This window comes from Coccinella septempunctata, chromosome 2 (genome assembly GCF_907165205.1).
Source record: "Coccinella septempunctata chromosome 2, icCocSept1.1, whole genome shotgun sequence".
Classification (NCBI taxonomy): domain Eukaryota; kingdom Metazoa; phylum Arthropoda; class Insecta; order Coleoptera; family Coccinellidae; genus Coccinella; species Coccinella septempunctata.
In genome coordinates, this window is record NC_058190.1 from 16,434,501 (window position 1) to 16,455,609 (window position 21,109).

At 37.2% G+C, this 21,109-nt stretch overlaps 1 protein-coding gene and 1 long non-coding RNA gene across 3 annotated transcripts in view; both read left to right on the plus strand.

Moving 5' to 3' along the window:
• The window catches only part of LOC123306524 (thrombospondin type-1 domain-containing protein 4-like), a 728,470-nt gene that overhangs the window by 609,661 nt on the left and 97,700 nt on the right, over positions 1-21,109 (plus strand). For both annotated transcript variants that reach the window (XM_044888570.1, XM_044888569.1), the window contains exon 7: positions 10,148-10,349. In XM_044888570.1, the coding sequence (XP_044744505.1) occupies positions 10,148-10,349 (202 nt within the window). The remainder of the gene's footprint in view (positions 1-10,147; positions 10,350-21,109) is intronic.
• Positions 8,283-8,936, plus strand: LOC123306535. Its single transcript, XR_006536927.1, has 2 exons — positions 8,283-8,399; positions 8,728-8,936. It is a non-coding gene; the product is annotated as an uncharacterized LOC123306535 (long non-coding RNA).

Below are 21,109 nucleotides of genomic sequence, written 5' to 3' on the forward strand. Positions count from 1 at the left end.
TATTGATGTGATGGAAAATCTCAATTTCCTCCAATACAGACTGCAAGGATGTAGCATCTGAACATCCGTGTTTGGATCAAAAGCATGACCCGAGAGTCGGAGGTGCTTTCCAAATACCGACCTCTCACAGTTATAACCTGCCTTCGTGAGAACTTATACCCTAATTACATTCTCAAGTCGTATAGTTTGAATACGATTCATAGAGAGGGAGAGCTTCTTCGAGCACATATTAGAATTAGGATTAGAAGAGAAATTAGGCTGTGGCACTCGAAACTAGCCATTAATAGATTTAAGATGAAGATCTTAAGCGACATACTACATGAGAGAATACATCCCATTGAAATGGATGAGCTTATGAGAAGATTGCATTTGCGTCTCAGTAATTTATCTAGACGTAGATTCCGGGATCTGAATAAGAAATTGCAGAGTCTCAGATCGAGGGAGGACCCATTCAGATTGCGGCGGGTCAGTATTCCACCGGTGTCTCATGTATTCCATCCTAGAATTAAGTTGTTTACGGACACCGTTTTCTCAGAGCACGAGTTGAATTTGCTCAGTTTGGGACATGGGTTTTCCTTTTCAAGCTCATTGTCCTCCGGGCTCAGGACGCTGTTTGCAGATGTGGAGGTTGCTCTTCGTTCGATGGCTGAAGGGATGTTGAACTCCTTATCTTCGAGAATTTATGGACTCCTTAGCTCATTCAAGAAGAAACGAGACCACACCTCCCACATTGCTCAACTCAAAAATGTCATAAAGTCTATAAGGGAGAAAATTTCTACAAATAACCTATTCGTTACGAAGAACGACAAAGGAAATTGTGTTGTCATCATGTCGAGGGATGAATATGGCCGGTGTTTTACCGACTTTAATAGCTTACCAGAAGTCGTTCAACAATGCTATCCAGATCTATGGCCCCACCAGTTTATGTGAAAACTATAGAAAGTTCATCCCAATGAACTATTGCATTCCAAGACTATATGGACTGCCAAAAATTCACAAGGCGAACTTGTGTATACGACCGGTCGTGTCTTTTTGTGGAACATTACCTTTTAAGTTGGCACACTGGTTAAATAACTTCATAAGTGTGAATTTACAGTTTAGATCACCATACTGCATCCTGAGTACGGGGGATTTGATATCCAAGTTAGAGAACGTTCATGTTCCAGACAATGCAATCTTGGTCTCTTTTGATGTGTCAAACTTGTTCACTAATGTACCAGTTGCTCAGACCATGAACTTGTTTAAACATCTGTTAAATGCATCCTCTTTAAGTAATGAATTAGTGGACAGTGTTTTCAATCTTGTAAAGTTATGTTTTGAACAAGATTTTTTCTCTTTTGAGAATGTTTTCTATAGGATGGTCGATGGAGTTGGAATGGGTAATCCTCTTTCGGGCTGCTTCGCAGAGATCTTTATGTCCTTCTTTGAGAGAAAGTTGGTGTTTTGTACGTCCAACCCCTATAGGGATAAAATAGTTTTCTGGCAAAGATATGTTGATGACATATTTGTATGCTGGACTGGAAGTCGGGCTCAGCTGGACGATTTTTTCAATTGGATCAATAATCTCCATATTAAAATGAACTTCACAATGGAGTTGGAGAGTGATTGTTCCATCCCATTCCTGGACCTACGACTAAAACGTGAGGACAATAGAATCGTTTTTAGTATTCACAGAAAGCCAACTCAAACTGACCACCTCATCCCTTTTTCGTCATCACATCACCTTGGTCAGCGTCTGTCAGGTCTGAGATTTTTGGTGAACAGGCTTTACAGCGTGCCTCTCTCCAGTGCCAATTTTCAGAGTGAACTTAACATAATAAAACATTTAGCCGAGAGGAATGTCTACGGGTCACAATGGGTGGTGTCCCGTATGAGAAAGTTCGAGAACAGACGTCTAATTAGGGATGCTTCAAGCTTGACACAATCAACAACAGAACCCAAATATATGAAACTTTCATACATAGGACCTATATCAACAAAAATAGGTAATTTACTTAGAGCTCAAGGCATAATACCAGCCTATAAGTCCTCTAATAATTTATATGACCTTCTAGTGCATAACAAAGATCCCATACCTACGTTGCAAAAGAGTGGTGTCTACAGGCTATGCTGTGGCGAAGCTGGCTGTGATACAGTGTACATAGGTATGACCGGACGTGTCCTCCAGCAGCGTGTCTCGGAGCACCTCCGTAGTCAGAAGAGGGATAACTGTGAGAGGTCGGTATTTGGGAAGCACCTCCGACTCTCGGGTCATGCTTTTGATCCAAACACGGATGTTCAGATGCTACATCCTTGCTCCTTTGGCTTGAGGCAGTCTGTATTGGAGGAAACTGAGATTTTCCATCACATCAATAACAACACTCTGAACACCCTAAATGCTCTTTCGACCCATCATTTTCCAAAGATTTTTGACCTGTTGTTGAAAACACCTTGTCCTGAATGAGTGGATTACCTATCAATTGTGCCGCCACTGGCACGCGTCATCCCGTAGCTGATCTGACATGATTAATGATTGTTCTATGTTTATATGTGTACGTGTGCGCGTTGTATGTTTCTTTCCCTTGATCAACTTTTCTATATGTCGATGTCAAAATTGTGAATTTGTTAGATTTTATTTCATTGACGAATTTTCAATTATTGTTTCTTGGAATGTGTCTTGGTCGATTGTTCGGCCTAAATGAGGAATTGTAGCTTGACTGCTGCATCGTGAGTCTTTTCCATACTAATAGTATATGATAATGGTAGACGTCAAGGGGTTTAGACAAACCATTAATAATTGTTGCTCTTTTGAATGCTCTCTTCTGAATCCGAACTGTTCTGGTGGTATCAGTTTCAGATTTTCGGTTTCCTCATTTAGCCTCGTGGCGATAATCCTTTCTACTACTTTTCCTAATGCCGACAGTAGACTTACCGGTCTGTAGTTTTGTGAGAACTTCTTTATTATTATTAACAGTTCTTTATTGGAACAATCCAAAAGGCTATCGACCGAAGTCCTTCAGCCTTCTTCTCTTTGAATGGTTTATTGAACACCACTAAGAACGTATATAGGTACATGGAATGGAAAATAAACATTCCAAAGACTGGAGCGAAATAGTTGCTTAGTGTCGCCAATCACAATTCGGACATTTGTCTCGGACTGTAGTTCTGTGGTAACTTCTTCTCTTTGAATGGTTTATTGAATACTAGGACTTCCGCTGTTTTCCGTTATTCTGGGTAGTGTTCTGTCCTAATGATTCCATTCGCGATATTTCTTAGAGCGGCTTTACCTTTTCTAGGTAATTTCTTTAACATAACATTCGTTATTTTATCGCTTCCGGGAGCTTTCTTCTTATTTTCCTGATTTCATTTGGCGATGTTGGCTTGTCTATTTCAGCAGTCGCTGGTAATTCATCCATTTCTTCATCATTTTCTTCAACCAGTTTTTCCAAATCTTCAATATCGTCGTCTCTCCTGTAATTTATTCTCGATTCTCGTTCGATCGAGTCCGCCAATGCATCTGCCTTATCAGTATTAGTATACGCCATTCCCCTTTCTCCGCGTAGGGGTGGAATTTTAGTCTTTTCTGTTCGTAGGCTTTTTCGCATTCTCCATGCAGAATGATCGATTGTATTCAGTTCTTGAACCCTTTTGTTCCATCTGCTTGTTCTTAGATCTTTCAGGGCATTTTTCAGAACTTGGCTATGGCGGTTGAGGTTCCTTCTATTCAGATCATTTTTATTCATCCGATATATTCTTCTGAGTCTTCGATTTTCTCCTATAAGATCTTTTACTTCTTTAGGCGTATCGCCGTGCGGATGACTTGGTGCTGGTCTCTTCACTCTTCTCGTGCTTTTTTCGTATGCTTTCAATATAATCTCTTCCAGTTTATCAACCGCACATTCCAGATCCTCTGGAGTGCTTATTGTTGGAATTTCTGTTATTTCCGATTGTATTAAATGGCTGTATTTAGACCAATTGGTATATTCTCTTATTTCCATCAGTTTTTCTCTTTGTTCTTCTCCAATTGTCAATTCGACAGGATTTTGGTTTGAGGTTCCAACTTCCAAAGTTTCAATAGAGAATTCTTGAGTTATATTTTTCAATATCGCGATATCTATTACATCTGGTATTCCTATACCAAAAGCAAGACATGTCGGTAACTATGGTCCAATCACTATGGCATTTTGTTTTTCGGCGGAATCCTTGAGTTTTTTGCCATTTATATTCTCTGCTCTGCTGTTCTATAATGGGGATTTACAGTTGAAATCTCCGATACAGATTTTCGGGTTTGTCCCTTCCAACATGTTGTTTATCTCCTCTTCCAATAAATCGTTTGGTGGTCGCTTATATGCCGAGGTAATTTCGACTCTTTGACGATCCAATTCGGCAACAATCGTCACTGTTTCTGTTTCTCCTTGTGTTTCGTCGGATCTACTTCTGAAGTAGTGTTTCAAATCTGTTTTCACCAATATTGCTACTCCTCCTCCGGTGTTTGTAGTTCTGTCACATCTATATGTTTCATTCATGAAATTCAGTCGTCTCTTCCGGTTTATTCTTGTTTCCTGTAGGGCTATAATATTACGTTGTCTCTCTGATATTATTTCTTCTATCTCGGCTTTCCTGGTGTGGATCCCGTTTATGTTCCACGAGATTATCTTGAGGGATTTCTTCGTAATATCCGTGAAGTCCATTAATTCAGTTTACTGAATAATGCTTGGAGTTTTTCTCCATTTCCCTCTCAAATTTCAACATTATCTTGTTGAACATTTTTTCCGTGAATATATCCAGATCATCGGCTGGTTCAGATATTTTTCTTTTTTCTGCTTGACTATTTACAGTCGGTTTTAATTGAATCTTCTTTTGTTCTTCTTTCTTCTGCATAGGTTTAGAAGTTTCTTTCTTCTTTTCCTGGTCTGCAGGTTTGGTTATTACAGTTTCCTGAACTTTTCGTGGATGTGTTGCTTTATTCGACGGCTTTTTCTGTTCTGTCTGTTTTTGGCCGGCTCTCTTCTTTCTGGTCACCAGCTTAAATTCGCTACATCCCTTGTAGCTTGCTGGATGGCCTTCTTCACCACATAAAACGCATGTAGCGTTTCTTTCTTCACCTTTCCTGGTGAGTTCACAATCCTTGCTGCTATGGTTTCCCGAACACTTCACACATCTCCACGGGAAGGAGCATTTATTTTTTGCGTGTCCGTACCTTTGGCATCTGAAGCATTGGCTTGGACTTTCTGCCTTCTTGTTTGGTTCGAGTTAATCAAGAATTTCCCTCTTCGGCTCCCCAACTATCACATTGATTGAGTTCCACACGCATTTTCTAAACTCAAATTAGTAGAACTCACGACCATGTTTTGTTTTTAGACCTCTGATGAAGTTGCACAGAATGGAAGCGAAAGCTTAGGAATTGTCAATGAAGAGTATAAGTAACCGTGAATTGCCTTTAATACTCCTATACCTGAGAAAAATACCATCCAACATTCATATTATGTAGTATCATTGATAGCTTATGACAATGCAATTGTAGGAGCTTGCTGTTCAATGTTAAAACATAACAAATTAATTTTTTTCCTAAAACAATTCCAGATTTTTATTTGAATACGTTCATCTTCAAAAGGAATCAAGATATTAAGTTGAAAAAAAAACTAAAAATTACGAAAAGGGTCTTTGTACTTAACTGAGCGTAAACTCCACAATTTTTCCGAATTGATTCACAGGGTGTTAAGAAATTTTTTTCCACATTGTATAAATAAGCTATCAACATTTTTGGAGAAGTTTTCTGAAGTTTCATTGAATTGATTCGGCCGATACTTGATGAAAATTTGGGATGGAACTTGATGAGATTTTCACAAAATAAATTTTTGAACCGTGACATGTGTTTCGCTATAACAATAGCATCAGGTTGGTGACAGTAAACTAACTCTACCTTTTTAGAGAAACACGTGTTAATTTTGTAAAAATCGGATAATCTATTTTATATTAAATTTGTGGAGTTGGTTTCAATCATAGATTAAATAGATGAAACATAAGCTATTTTCCATTTTTCCAATAATTCCCACTCCATGCAACCACCAATGAAATGAATTTTCGCTTGTATTCCCCTCCTGATCGCTTCAAAATTTCTAAGACGGCGTGTGTACTTGTAATTGTCAAAATATTATTTCAATCATTCACGTCGTAATATTTTGGAGAATATGCAACGATGTGCCGTAAAAAAGTGTGTTTGAAATAAAAGTGCATTTATACATGGAAGAGGAAAGCGATTCACTTATTCCGGTAAGTTTTGGATATTTTATTCTTGTTTGAGTACACGACTTTATGAAATCAGGGGAGGGAGTTAGGGGACGCCAGGGTCGAATTCTGTTTGAATACGATCTAATCAAAGATTATAGAGTAGAAAGATAGGAAACGCCCTCATATCGCTAGTACTAAAAACCGACTACATTTTGTCCAGTGAAAACACATTTGACAATGAGATGGCGCTGAAAACGTATTATCAATACAGAAAAACTGTTTAATAACAGTTTTCTCTTTTATAATTGAGGGGCGCGAAATTCGAATTCTATTCCTTGTATTCAATTTCAAAATTGACCTTGTTGAGACCAGAAAACAAACATCCTGAGCGACAAAACGAAAGGATGGTTTTGTTTTGTGACCAGGATGTTAGTTTTCATCTGAACATTGTTTTGAATCGATTGGTATCAATGAAATACGCTGTTGGATGTGATAAATTTTTATTTGCAATCAATAAAAAATTTACAAAAATTTGAAATTATGGACAACGAATAGAGCTTTGACTAGGATACAAGAGTACATGGTTATCTGCTATAGTTACGTGAAAGGTGTTTTTTCTGTGAAAAAGTTTCTAATTAATAAACTGAGTTGAATTTTTACAATTTATATCAGAAATTGATATGAACCAATATTTAATTTACCGTCATAGGATACATATTTCCGTTACTTACATATTATTTACAAAATTTTCAGAACCACAATTGAAAAAACCTTACAGAGGTATACAATAAGCCTTGTATTCGAGCCCGTCAGTATAATTTCTTCATGCTTTTTCATGATTTCTTCATGGTATGGTCTCTTTATGACACAATATACAAATTGAGACGAATGAATACTCACACAAGGTTTAATGAAACTTTGACTTTCCAAACAACAATTTGACAGTCACCCGATTCCCAAATCGAAATCCATAAAACTTTTGCATTTCTGAATATATTGAAGGCAATTGAGAATCTTTGAATTGATTGAAATTTCCCCTAAATGAGCCCTTCATGTAAGGGATGCTTCCTGCATACAACAATTCACGTGGATAAACAGTTCTCAATCGACTTGCAGTAAAATGTTCATTGCACATGGTGTAGTCAGTAGTGTTTGCAGGCCTTTACGCCCTGAAAATTTTATCTACTTCGTAGCGCTGAAAACAAAAATCAATGAATGACCGAGTCACATGTTACCAGTTAATACTTACATTCCCATTTTCCTTAGTAAAATTCGTTTTATTTGATCCACAGTTCTTCACCATACAATAATTTTCGAACGATATTCTGAGGTTTTCGCCAAGAAATTAGACAACAATTTCAATAATCAGCAACTAGAACGGGCTCGAAAAACAAAAGGCGATACGAGGTTGTCTATGGATACGAGAATCAAAACATTCAAAACCGGTTTGATCAAAATGGCCATCTGACTCTGACATCTCGCAAAATTTCATATGTCCCTCGAATTAAAATTTTAACCAGTCTTAGGGCCTTAAAAACACATTTGAAACACAGATGGCGCTCACATCCCTCTAGTCGCTGCGTTTCCTATCTTTCTACTCTATAATCTTTGGATCTAATGATTTGTGCTTACATTGAAATGTTGAGTTTGTACATTAAAATAATTGATTTAAATTTTTGTTTTTCAAGAAATAAAACCAGACGACCAGACCAGACTGGGTTTTGAAAACAATTTACACTTCTCTTGTAATTTACACTCCAGACTTCAGTATAATGAGAGAAATCGACTTTTACTGTTAATTTGAAAAAGATACCATCCAGAGTGAGGTAAGATAGGTACATTACCACTTTTCTAACTCGCTTTCTTGTCTGAATATCACTTTGTTTGGAATTTTGCAAGTGATTTCTGACAACTTCTAGTTTTGAGGTGAACTTGAAATTTGGTAGATTCTCTTTCTCCTATAATAAATCATGCTTTTTTATTTAAACATCCTTCCTGGTTTCAAGATGAACAGTAGAACGAGATTTTAATTGCTTTAACAATGCTTAATTATAGCCAATACTGTGCCTGCCATCAGTACTGGAGTTTTTGAAAAAAATGGAAGGAAAATGGGATCAAAATCATCAAACATGAATGCCAGTTCAGGATTTGCAGAAATGAAAGTGTCTTGTAGTTCAAGAATAAAACAAGTATGATACATACCCACCCAGGGTGTTACAAAAAATTCTCTAAACTACTATGGTTAATAGAACTCGTCTTAGGAATGAAAATCCATAAAAATGAGTAAAGGTCATGTTTTGAGGCACACGGCGTTGAACCTTTTTTGATAATCAAAAAAGTTTTCTTCATTTGTAACATGTATTTCAATGGCAATGTAAAAATTATGCTACTACTGTAATTATGAACACAATATTATGACCATTCAAATGGAGCTCGGATATTCCTATTAGTTATTGAATGAAAATGTCTGTTATCAGGATATTTCGAAGTGAAATTTCAGTTGAAAAATTTTTGCAGGAATAAACACGCGGAGAATAGAAATTGAAAAACAGCCACTTGAAGTCGAAACTGATTTAAGACGACGAGTGTGTCGTCAGTACTTCAAGAAATAATTTGCTACCCTACAAGCCGTTGTCTATTCATTGGGAGGAAAAATTGAAGATGAAAGCTTGAAAAGCCGAGGCAAATACCTTATGAGAAATTTCTTTGAAGACAGCTGCATGCATGAAAAACATAAATATGGCAATGACCTCAAACAATTTGCCTTAGAGTAACATTATTATTCAGTTAAAGCTTACAGTTTCGTTAAAATTGCTCTTAATTATGATGCACTTCAACACCCAGAAGCACTTTTGAGGTGGTATGAAAATTTGAAGGGGAAAGCAGGTTGTTGAAGTATTTGAGTTGCTGAAAATGAAAGTTTAAAACACTGCTTATTAGTTGATATGCAATATAACTTAATTGAATTTATAACTGCCCATAAAAGAAAAAAATGATGCTTTATCACGAATTTAGGGATTCTTTCATGGCTAACTCTATGCAAAAAGAAATCATTTCTTTTTGATTTCACAGTCATTGGTAGATGTTTATAGAATAACATTACTTTTTCATTCCGCCTAATCTGTTCAAAAGACTTGAGAATTTCTTCAATGAACAAACTCTTTCAGATTCTCATTATACAAATTCCATAAAATTCAGCTGCTTCCACTTCTATTGATCTGAGAATTAACCATTTTGAAGGGAATTAATTTGATGAGAGTAATTTTTAGTTTTTAGTATATACTTGGTGAATAAAATTTCAAATAATCTGTATGTAGGTTAAGGTCAAATTGACCATTAGTGTATGGTAACATTGTATTCAAAATAAATTCTTTTTCCCACAAGGTGTTTTGGTATTACTAGATCTATATCCCTCTGAATAGTTGTCATAAAAAAAATACTCGAAATCTTTGCATTAAAACATACTTATTTTCCATTCGATATAAAATTATTGCCGACTATCTGAAATATTCAGTGCAAGTAGTTCTGAATCAGCCCTTGTCCAGTTCCCCCACCCAAAGAATCCAAATTCATATTTATGGCAGTATTTTGTGAATGCGTTTTTGTCGAAATGCTCTATCTCCTGTTTTATTAATCTATGGTTTCAATACCTTAGGATTTATCTACAATTTGAACTAGAATCAATCGAAATTGATGAAAAATTACATAATTTTCGGAAAGCAAAATTTGATGTGGCCGATTTTTTGTTCGGTAAATGAATTCTGAACATGTGTTCATTCTGATACGAGTGTTATAAACCATCGCAATTACATCTTTTACTCTTAAGAACATATTGCGTTAAAAATAGATATTATCTATCTGTATGATTTCATATTGTCAGCTACATACTAAGTATGAATTACAATGAATTCACTTGAGATTAATTTTTTCTTTGCAGTCTGTGGATTCTCGAGGCGTAGTTGGCAGTGCAGATGAAACCTCGTCAGAATGCCCAGCCTGCTCGAGGGGTCCCTGTAGGAGCATCAATGGCATTTACTCACGTTCGAACCTACAACCTGGTTATTCTATGATAGCAAAAATGCCCAAGGGAGCATGTAGAATCATCGTGCAGCAACTTGAGCATTCCAGAAATTTCATAGGTAAGCTTTCAATCACCTCCTATTATTTTCTGAAGTGCACATCATTGATTTTTCATCTCGTAATGTTTTTATTTATTATGATGAAAAGGAATACATTCAGCTCAAAAACCAACCCACGTGTACAAAAAAAAAAAACTGACAATAATATGATCACTCTAAATGAATATTAGGTACGAGAAATCCTAAAGTACAATCAATTCATAAATCTATAAGAGAACTTTCTTGAGTCATCTTTTGATTGTTGAGAATTTCGATCTAAAAAGATCCAAAGAGTGTTCAAAGAACACCATGCAGGTGGACCATCCATAACTTTCTACCCCGAATTTTGAGCCTTGGGATGGAATAACGAAAAAACGTTCAGACAGGTCAAATTTTGTTGAAAGGGGGACAAATAAGGGTGCTCAAATGAGTTTGATATCACTACCCCTCTAGCCGCAATCCCTAACAGCTCTCATTTTTGAATAGGGAAAAGGGGTCGAGCAGCAGCTTGTTGGAAAAGCAATTCAATTTTCTGCATGGGTGTAGTTTTTTCATCGCTTCATCATCATGCAGAGTGACTCAGTATTCCATCAATAACTTTCACAGGCCGAATTTGGATCTTTGAGATGGTAAAAACGCTCAGACGGGTCAAAAAATAAATTCGATATCACTACCCCTCTAGCCGCTACCACTTGCCAAATTGTCGTACATCCGGCAATACTGGACATTTCCAGTGAAATTATTTTAAAAATGTACCTTGCATGGCCAAATATCGATCCACAAAATTTGAAATTTTCACCATCAATAATTTCCATAATAATCTAATAGGCCACTCACCTTGGGACACCCGATATGTACAGGGTGGACAAAATTGGTGATACCTGAATTACCACTTTTTCAACCCAACGATGTAGAGGAAAATGCATGGCACATTACGGTCGTCTTTTTTTGAGAGAATAATGCCATCAACTGCATTACTCCATCTTCTTTTGTTTTCGAGTTGTAGGTCAAAATTAAAATTTCAACTTTGGTCATTATCTCCATTTCTGTTTAAGCTAGGATGTTGAAATGAAAACAATATATAGACACTTTTTTGATAGCAATCCAGTACCTAGTATACTATGATTTTTTCCAACAGGTATATTTGCTGAGCTAAAACATGAAGATGTATTGTTTCTTAGGGGAACAGTAGTTTAAAATGACTCAGAAAGACTGAGAGTGATGTATATAATATATTTCCGAAACGGTAAAAAAATGGCGATTTTTTCTAAGTCATTTCAAACAACTGTTTTCATAATAAAAATAAAGTTCAGCAAATAAACCTGCAGGAAGAAATCATAGTACGCCACTGGATTGCTATCAGAAAAGTGTCTCTATAATGTCTTCATTTCAACATCCTAGCACAAACAGAAATGGAGATAATGACCAAAGTTGAAATCGCCCAAATTTAAATTTTGGCCTGTAACTTAAAAACAAAAGAAGATAGAGGAATGCAGTTGATGGCATTATTCTCGCAAAAAGACGACATGAATGGTACATTCATTTTTCTGTATCTCGTTGGGTTAAAAAGTTGTAATTCAGGTATCACCAATTTTGCCCAGCCTGTACATCGTACATCCCCATCTCAACTCACAAACTACATGAACACCAAGGAACTTGGTGGATTCTGAAATCTTTACTTGATTTTCATCTAGAGAAAATTCATTTGGCAAATGGAGTTTTGATCGTGAATAGTGAAAGATTATACTATTTTTCAAGCATTCAATTCAAGACTGTTTGATGTGCACCAGTTTTGAACACTCAAAAAGGCATTATTTGATTCTTTATTCAATCGAAATGTATTACGGAAGATCTCAATAATATTTGTGTCATCATTACATTTACTGATTGCTGGGTGTGTTGGACGGATAAACCCAAACCTGCCACTGCGACCAAGCGGTCTATTGTAACACAAATCATCATTACATACACTTGTATGTAACAATTCGTCAATATTGCAAGGTGAGTCATTTATATTAATAATAAACAATAAAGGACCTAAAATGCTATCTTGAACAGTAGATGAACATACAGTAACCTGAGCTAGAGCAACCCTAGGCGAGTCCAAAAAACCCATATATGATAGGTCTAATCACTTCCATACCCGAGATAGAGGGTGCTTTATGTATTCACCTAAAATTTCAATTTCTCATAACTTTTGAACCAACCAGTATAGTCTGTTGTTATTTAGAATATATGATTCATTTGCGCAGGTCGATAGATTCACATGTAAATTTCTAAAAAATTCCAGGTCCGTAATTGGAAAATATGGGACACCTTCCAAGCTGGGATTCAACACCCTGTATATCAAAATTTTGGGATATGATGGAGATATTTGAAAAGAGCAGAAAATTTTCAATGAGATTCAGTAGATTTCATTGTCCCGCAGGTCATTTTGCTGAAAGAGAACTCCAGGGAAAGCGAAGTGAGAAATGTTTTCTTTGCTTATTTTGGTTACAAATCGTTCTGAGACAATCTGTTCTGTCATCAATATCAATACTGGTTGGTTCAAAAGTTATGAGAAATTCAAATATCAGGTGAATAAATGAAGCACCCTGTATCTCGGTTATGGAATTGATTAGACCTATCTAATATGGGTTTTTTGTACTCGCCTAGGGTAGCTCTAGCTCAGGTTACCGTATGTTAATTTACCAATGAAACAACCTGTATAGATAATATGAGTATGAGTTTAAGGTTGTCTTTATGTAGCATTCTATCGCACAACATTCAATAACACCCAACAACATTTTGAAATGAATCACACTTTCGCCATGCTTCCTTTCTCTCCAGCATGGACTGGTCACTATCTCATAGCCTGCAATACAAAAGTTGTCAAGTCGTTCTTTGCTCTGCCAGTGTTCCGTAATTGCGATGAAATCCGGTTCATTTTCATTGACGAATTATTGACTGTATTCAAAGATTGTATGTTTATATTAATTTTTTCAATAATTTTTGATGAAGAGACTTTATACGTTGATGTATTCAATAGTTTTGGTTCCATCGGTTTTTTTCCGAAAAACGTTTCGAAAATTGAATCTAACCAAAAATTCTTTTCCATAACTGCCTTATATAGTTTTTCGGTTTCGATACCTACTGTAAAGAGAATTAGGAGAATTATATTCCTTCATTTCTAACTTCCTAACTTCAATGGACATTGTATTTAGACCTTCCTGTAGGTAGATTTCAATCGCAGATAGTACGACCCTCTTCGAAGAGAATTGCAGGGATCCCTGCAATTCTACCCACATAAATCCACTTCTTGCGGGGAACCCCAGCAAAAGCAGCCCAAGTAGCACCATCACAAATGATTCCCCTTGTTCCTGAAGATATCCTGTTCTTTCGTGTTTTAACTTCCATCCATTCATTTGTTGTAGAAATATTCGATTGCGAGTCAGAAGATGAAATTTGTTCATCTTTTGCACCTTCTTTCTCATCAGAATTGTAGGTTAGATCATCTATTTATGGCAGTTCCCTCAACCATAGAACTGTTTGTCGACATTGTAGACTCTCAGTTGAAAGTTTTGTTACCGAAGTTTCATGCCCGATTGCACCGTTTCGCTGGTAACCATGATTAAACTAATCGATGTTTAATATTTAAACGTTGCTTAGTATTTGACGGTTTGCACCGTGGAATCATAATCGTTGTTTAATTTAATCATCGATAGATTTGGCAACACCACTCACAGCATAAAAAATTCAAAATTTCAGCCAAGCACATCATAGAAGATAAATTAAAAAGAAAAAGAAGTCAAGGTTTTCTGACCAAACTTCTGTTGTCAAGGTGGGAAATTTGAACTTTTTTTTTGAAGATTCGGTGTTGTGTTTTGAATTTGAAGTGCAAACATGGGTAACATCAACACATCCTATTACTCTAGGAAAAGAAGCCTTCTTGTGAAAGGACTGTTGAATTTGCACTATATAATTCTCGATCCTTTCGATACATCTACATTTATGAAATTATCAACAGAAGCCAACTGACCAGCACTAGCATAAAACCTCAATGTAACAAGCAATTGATTTATTGGGTCAACACTATTATTCCTAAAATATCTATATTTGTATAATATAACTAATTATTAAATTTCAAATCATTCTCCATATATGGCAAAAAAAATGACACGGTTTCTTTCGTTAAATGAAATCTTCTGAAAAAAGTGAGGTCCATTCTTTCGAAATAGTTCCTTCTACAGGGAAAACATCTGGGAAATTCCAAATCATTCTCCATATATGGCAAAAAAATAACACGGTTTCTTTCGTTAAACGAAATCTTCTGAAAAAAGTGAGGTCCATTCTTTCGAAATAATTTCTTCTACGGGGAAAACATCTGGGAAATTCCAAATCATTCTCCATATATGGCAAAAAAATAACACGGTTTCTTTCGTTAAACGAAATCTTCTGAAAAAAGTGAGGTCCATTTTTTCGAAATAATTTCTTCTACGGGGAAAACATCTAGGAAATCCAAATTCGATATTGCCAAAATGCATCAAGATCATCATCAAGTAATATCTCATCTTCCAAATCATCCATTATTAATTCGAATTTTATATCAACACAAATAGAAAACACAGTTGTCAATCGAATTTGAAGTATTACTTCAATCAACGTTCTAATCGAGCTTCAATCGAGCAAATTTCTGCGTTTAGTTTAAACAACGTTTAAGAGCGTTATAATCAACGTTTAGGAACGGTGCAACCCGGTTAGGGAATTAAACGTTGTTTAAGAATATAATCGTTGTTTAGAGAAACGGTGCAAACGGCCATCAGCTTTTGTTTGGTAACCCCACAATTTTTCATTTGATCTTCCATAACCTTAGTTTTTTCATTTGATCTTCCATAACCTCAAATGTTTCGTTCAGCAATGCATTATTTTCAATTAGAATAAGATTTTTGCTTTGTACTTCGGCTAGGAGTTTTTCCAAAAATTTATTTTTCATTCTCAGTATTACCAGCTCAACATTCGGATCACTCACTGAAGAATTTCCGTCCGCATTCTGAGATGCAACATGAACACATACCGCACATTTCATGTTTCCGGACTGTGTTAAGCAGTCAGGGTGATATTTTTTATGCGTAGATTTAATGCAGTTCGCATAAACAACCACTTTTTCACCGCAGTAACTACAAATATCTCATCTTTCGCGTAATCTTTAACAATTTTATCACTGTGTTTCCAAAGAAGCACTTGATGACTTGATGGTACGTTTGAATGTTCCCAGAATATTTCCAAAACACACTTTATATATTCTGAGCACATTGTATGGACATTAAAAGTGGACTGTTTCATATTTTATGAATATTCTCCGAAAATACTTGAGAGTACCTTCTAAGAATATTCATAGAAGATTGACCAAATGTTCCCAGAATATTTTTATCATTCTAAGAATATTCTGTAAACGTTAAACGTTCTACTAGTTCATTTATCTATTATACCAATATTGATAACACGCGTTATAGACTACGACAAAAAGTGGGGCCAAATCGTTGGGAGGAATCCACTTGTACCCATGCGCGAATTAGAAGTTCGAAAATGACAATCAAGATATTGTTTGTTTTCATATTTGACGTTAAATGATTGAATGAATTCGAATGATGATTTATTTCAAATTCTTGTACAAATTTTGAGAAGAATTCTATATGAGGCGAAAGTTAATGAATATTAAATTCATCGAGAATGTTTCCGTTTTTTTCAACTTTCAGATGAATCAACGAAAAGAGATCAAACCAAAAAAGTGGATCGGATTCGCGAGTCTACGCTCCTGGTGTTCACATCGCTCCGGTGTTTATTATAGTAATTAATTCTTGATAAAGTACTATCAAAATATCGATTCACTTTCGAGTTAATCTGTGATTTTGTGACTTCGAACTCAAACCAGAATCTTGATAACTTTGATTTACCGATTCCTCAGGTAAACAAACAAGTCACTTTTTTGCCGTGTTCCATCACATTCTTATTGTTGTTGAAAATACAACAACCCAGGCGCACCGCCTGTTTCATGGCTACAGGCAACACCGCCTGTTTCGTGGCTACAGGCAACACACATTACAATATGGTGTATTTAATCTTGCATATACTCATTTATTAACAAAACATAATATAGAAATCTCAATAGCTCTTGACTACAAGGGCATTGAAAATGACATCTGAACCCACTAACGTTTCTATTCCAAAAATGTCAGAAAACACTGGAATCACTACAATTTCTCAAAGTACTTCGTATGTATCTGCAGCAAAAACAATACCGAAAGTTAACTTTCCAAAAAGGGATCAAGCCATAGTGCTACATTCTGAAGAAAACTTGAAACTTCACGATTATGTCCAAGCAATTGGTAAAATTGTCCAGCCCAAAAACATTTCCTTCGCTTCTCGAATATCGAATAACAGGATTGGCATCTATTTAGCTAACAAAGAACTGGTTGACAGATTAATACAAACTCACCCGTCGATAGTAATTGAAAATATAAATCTAAACATCAGAAGATTAGTGTCCCCAACCAAAAGAATCGTTATCTCAAATGTATCTCCCTGCATTCCACATGAAAAACTTACCGAAGTAATAAAAAATCTTGGATTTGCATCCCCTGTGTCATTTCTGAAGGCCGGTATCCCCGGTGATGAATACTCCCACATTCTCAGCTTTCGTAGACAAGCCTACATCTTTCCCCGAAATGATACTTTCGAACTGCAAACCTCTGTTCTTATTCAACACGATGGTAACGAAAATCATATTTTTCTGTCGACTGATAGAATGGAATGCTTCATTTGTAGACAGTCTGGCCATGTTGCGTCAAGCTGCCTTAACTCACAACCTCCACACGATGATTACCCTGTGGCAACATCTCAAACCTACGCTCATATGGAAACAACTACTTCGTCCCCAGTGAGACCTCACACTGAAGAGACAAGACCCTGGATAGGAATTGCAGAAATTTTATCTGCAAGCGACAGAACTAGTCAACCAGAACCCGATCCTGTAACCATAAACGAAGAAGAAAAACCTATGCCTCCACCCAAGACTCCTGCTACCCACACTGCTGGTATCAAAAGATCCAAGAAGAAGCGCAAATTAGAGACACCAGCTGGTGAAAATATACTGAGTGAACCAACAAAAGGTAAGATAGCCAAAGCCTACCAAGAACACCCGAAATCATTTAATCTGCCGTACAACCATCTCGTGGCATTTTTAGAAAATTCTTTTGGAAGTTCCACTCCGTATTCTGAAGCCGAAAGATTCACAAACAATATGAAATTGCTCCTCCAAGACCTTCATAACATCTACCATCACTTAGAAAGATCAGTTAAAAATATAATAACTAGAATATCGAAAAAAATTTGAAATGAACTGAAGGATGATGCAGTGGATGTTGAGAGTCTCAAAAGCCTTGATACAACAAGTGAGGAGTATGGTCTATAATAATAATAACCAACGAGTCCAATTCAATTACCGACTCGAACCGCTGAAGGTGCTGCGTAGGATATTCAGCCAGTGCTCACCCAAGCGGGCTTAGTTAGAAAGCGCATGAAGTGGACAACGTCCATGAATTAAACTATTCTGCGCATATATAACTCCATCACGGGACTAGGGCAGAACATGAACAACTATAGGAAAAGGCTCCATGAGGAATTCTGCAACGCCTACCCAAATCTCAATGTCACTGAACAACGAGTGGCAGACCAGTACCGCGTAATTCTGAGAAATGAACTAATACCAACGGCCCGAATCGACGCAATTAGACGAGAACTTCAGCGTCCGCCTGCAATAGAGAATAACACCAACACCTCTGATGAAATTCACATGCCTGGGCAACAACAGGCAGAAGAAACTGATACTGAAAGTTCATCTTGCAACGCAAGTGAGCCTGAACACCAGGACGATAGGGAAGAGCTCCACCGACAAATTCACTCTGACATGAAGAGATACTTTGCAGAACTGGAAGGAACAGATCCTCTTCATCGAGTAGCACCTCTACGACTCAATACATCCAAGAAACTGTCACTTATAATCGACATCTTGAATAAGGACGTTTTACCTGAGTACCTACAGAACGAAAGTTCATTGGAATATCTGCATCTAGTTTTTTACTGTGCAGCGCTAACGACAGCGAAAACCATAGGGGCAAAAATTCGCCGAACGAACAACGATGGTCCAAAATTACACAAATTACACGTGCCAGCATGGCAGAACGTCTTAAACACAAAACAGAAAGGCTAAGAGGAGACATTGGACGACTGACGGAGTACTTGAACGGAAATCGAGGAAGAAAGGTTGTGAAAGCTGCCAAAGAGATCATGGATAGAAACAGGACACACACAGAACGAGAGACAGAGAATGCTACAGCTCACCATTGCCTCGACACTCTGAAGCAAAAATTAAGTCTGTATGCAAAACGCATTATAGCCGGAAAAGAGACAATAATTCATTCGAAAAGTCGGAAGAATCTTTCTACCGGTCACTCACATCGTCGGATGGAGAAACTGGAAAGTTACCACCAAAGGAAGCCATTGAACAATTCTGGACCGAACAATTATCAACGAAACCTCAGTTCAATGGAGATACCGGATGGATTGAAGATGAAAAATCTGAAGCTAGAAAATATGAGCCTATGTAGCATGACATGATCACAATTGAAGAAGTAAAATCAGCTATCAGAGGACTGCACAACTGGAAAGCACCTGGGCCTGATGGATTACAGAACTTCTTGATCAAGAAACTTTGGATCATGCATGACAAATTGACCTCCGCAATAAATGATGTCATTAAAAATCCTGAAAGAATGCCAGTATTCCTTACACATGGCACAACATACCTGTTACCTAAAGACCAAAGGAATACAGAAGACCCATCCAAGTACCGACCAATCACATGTCTTCCAACGATGTACAAATTAATCACATCGTGCATTTCAAACCGAATTCACACCATTGCGAAAGGAATAACATCATCGCCATGCAACAGAAAGGATGCACCAAAGACAGCCGAGGTTGCAAAGAACAACGAATAATAGATTCAGTTATCTGCAATCAAGCGTTCTCCAAGCGAAGGAATCTTTACGCTGCGTACATAGACTACAAGAAAGCATTCGATTCTATACCTCACGAATGGCTCTTGACGATCTTGAAGATTTACAAGTTGGATCCCAATATTGTTAAGTTCCTGAAAAACGCCATGTCAACCTGGCGTACTAGTCTTCAAATGAAAGCAGCAGATTGCTCCATTACAACAGGACCTATTCCAATAAGACGCGGAATTTCCCAAGGAGACTCGCTGAGCCCTCTGTGGTTCTGCATGGCCCTGAATCCCTTGTCTCATAAATTGAATTCTACGGACTACAGATTTTCTATCAAGAGCGGCAGTAGAACTATGATGAAACTGAATCATCTCCTTTACATGGACGATTTGAAACTCTTCGCATCTACCAGAAAACAAATGCAACTGATGCTGAAAATGGTGAAAGGATTCTCGGAAGACATCAAAATGAAGTTTGGACTACAAAAATGTCGACTGCTAAACATAACGAGAGGGAAAATAGAAGATGGTACGTTCAAACTCAAGGAAGGTGCAGAAATTGAAGCATTAAAGGAAGGAGACACATACAAGTATCTGGGCATAAAACAGGCAAGAAAAATCAATCAGACCCAGATGAAGAGAGAATTAACAGAGGAGTTCACGCGAAGATTGAGAAGTACAATGAGAACTGGTCTCAACAGCAAGAATCTGATAAAAGCGATTAACACCTACGCTTGCTCGGCGCTGAGCTATTCATTTGGTATTATCTCTTGGACGACCACCGATTTAGCAGCTTCACAGAGAAAAATAAGGACGATGCTGACTAAACACAATAAACATCACCCCAAAAGCTCAATAGAACGGACAGAGCTGCCACGACATCTTGGGGGTAGAGGAATTGTTGATTTGTCCAACCGTATGTCCCAGGAAATTGAAGGACTTCGAAAATATTTCTTGAGCAAGGCAGCTTCGTCAGAACTCCATCGAGTAGTTTGTGTTGCTGATAGTTCTACACCATTAAAGCTACAGCAGGATCACTTAGAAACCGTCGAACTCTCTGCAGAAAGTAAAATGCAGAAACTGATTGGCAAACCTTTGCATGGGAGGCACCAGGACGTCGACATATCTGCTTCGAACTACTGGTTGACTTCCGGAAGGTTTTTTCCTGAGACAGAGGGCTTCATGCTCGCCATCCAGGATCAGGTGATTCCAACAAGAAATTACATGAAATACATCGCCAAGGATGCCCCAGTGGCGGACGATAGCTGTCGTTATGGCTGTGCGACACATGAAACTATCCAGCACATCACCGGGGGATGTCGGAAGTTCGCGGGCACGGAGTACAAAAATAGACATGAAACGAAAAAGGTTCCTCATTACAATTACCATCCGGATGCATTGCTGGAAAATGAACATCACAAGCTCTACTGGGATCGCACGGTTCTCACAGACCGGAAAATAACCCACAATAGACCAGATCTCATATTGCTCAATAAGGATGAGGACAAGGATGTTGGTAAATATATTGTCGGGACATGTTTGGCTGGTCGATGTAATTCTTGCGGGTCCATTTATCAATACTCTGACTCCATATGAATCCAAAATTTCAAGCAGGGTTTCTGTATTTTTATTTTTGGTATCAAGAAGGTTAATATTGAAATCACCTGTGGTAATGAACTTTATGTCTTTTTCTGTTATAGTAACATCTAAGATTTCCATTAATCTTTCGAAGAATACC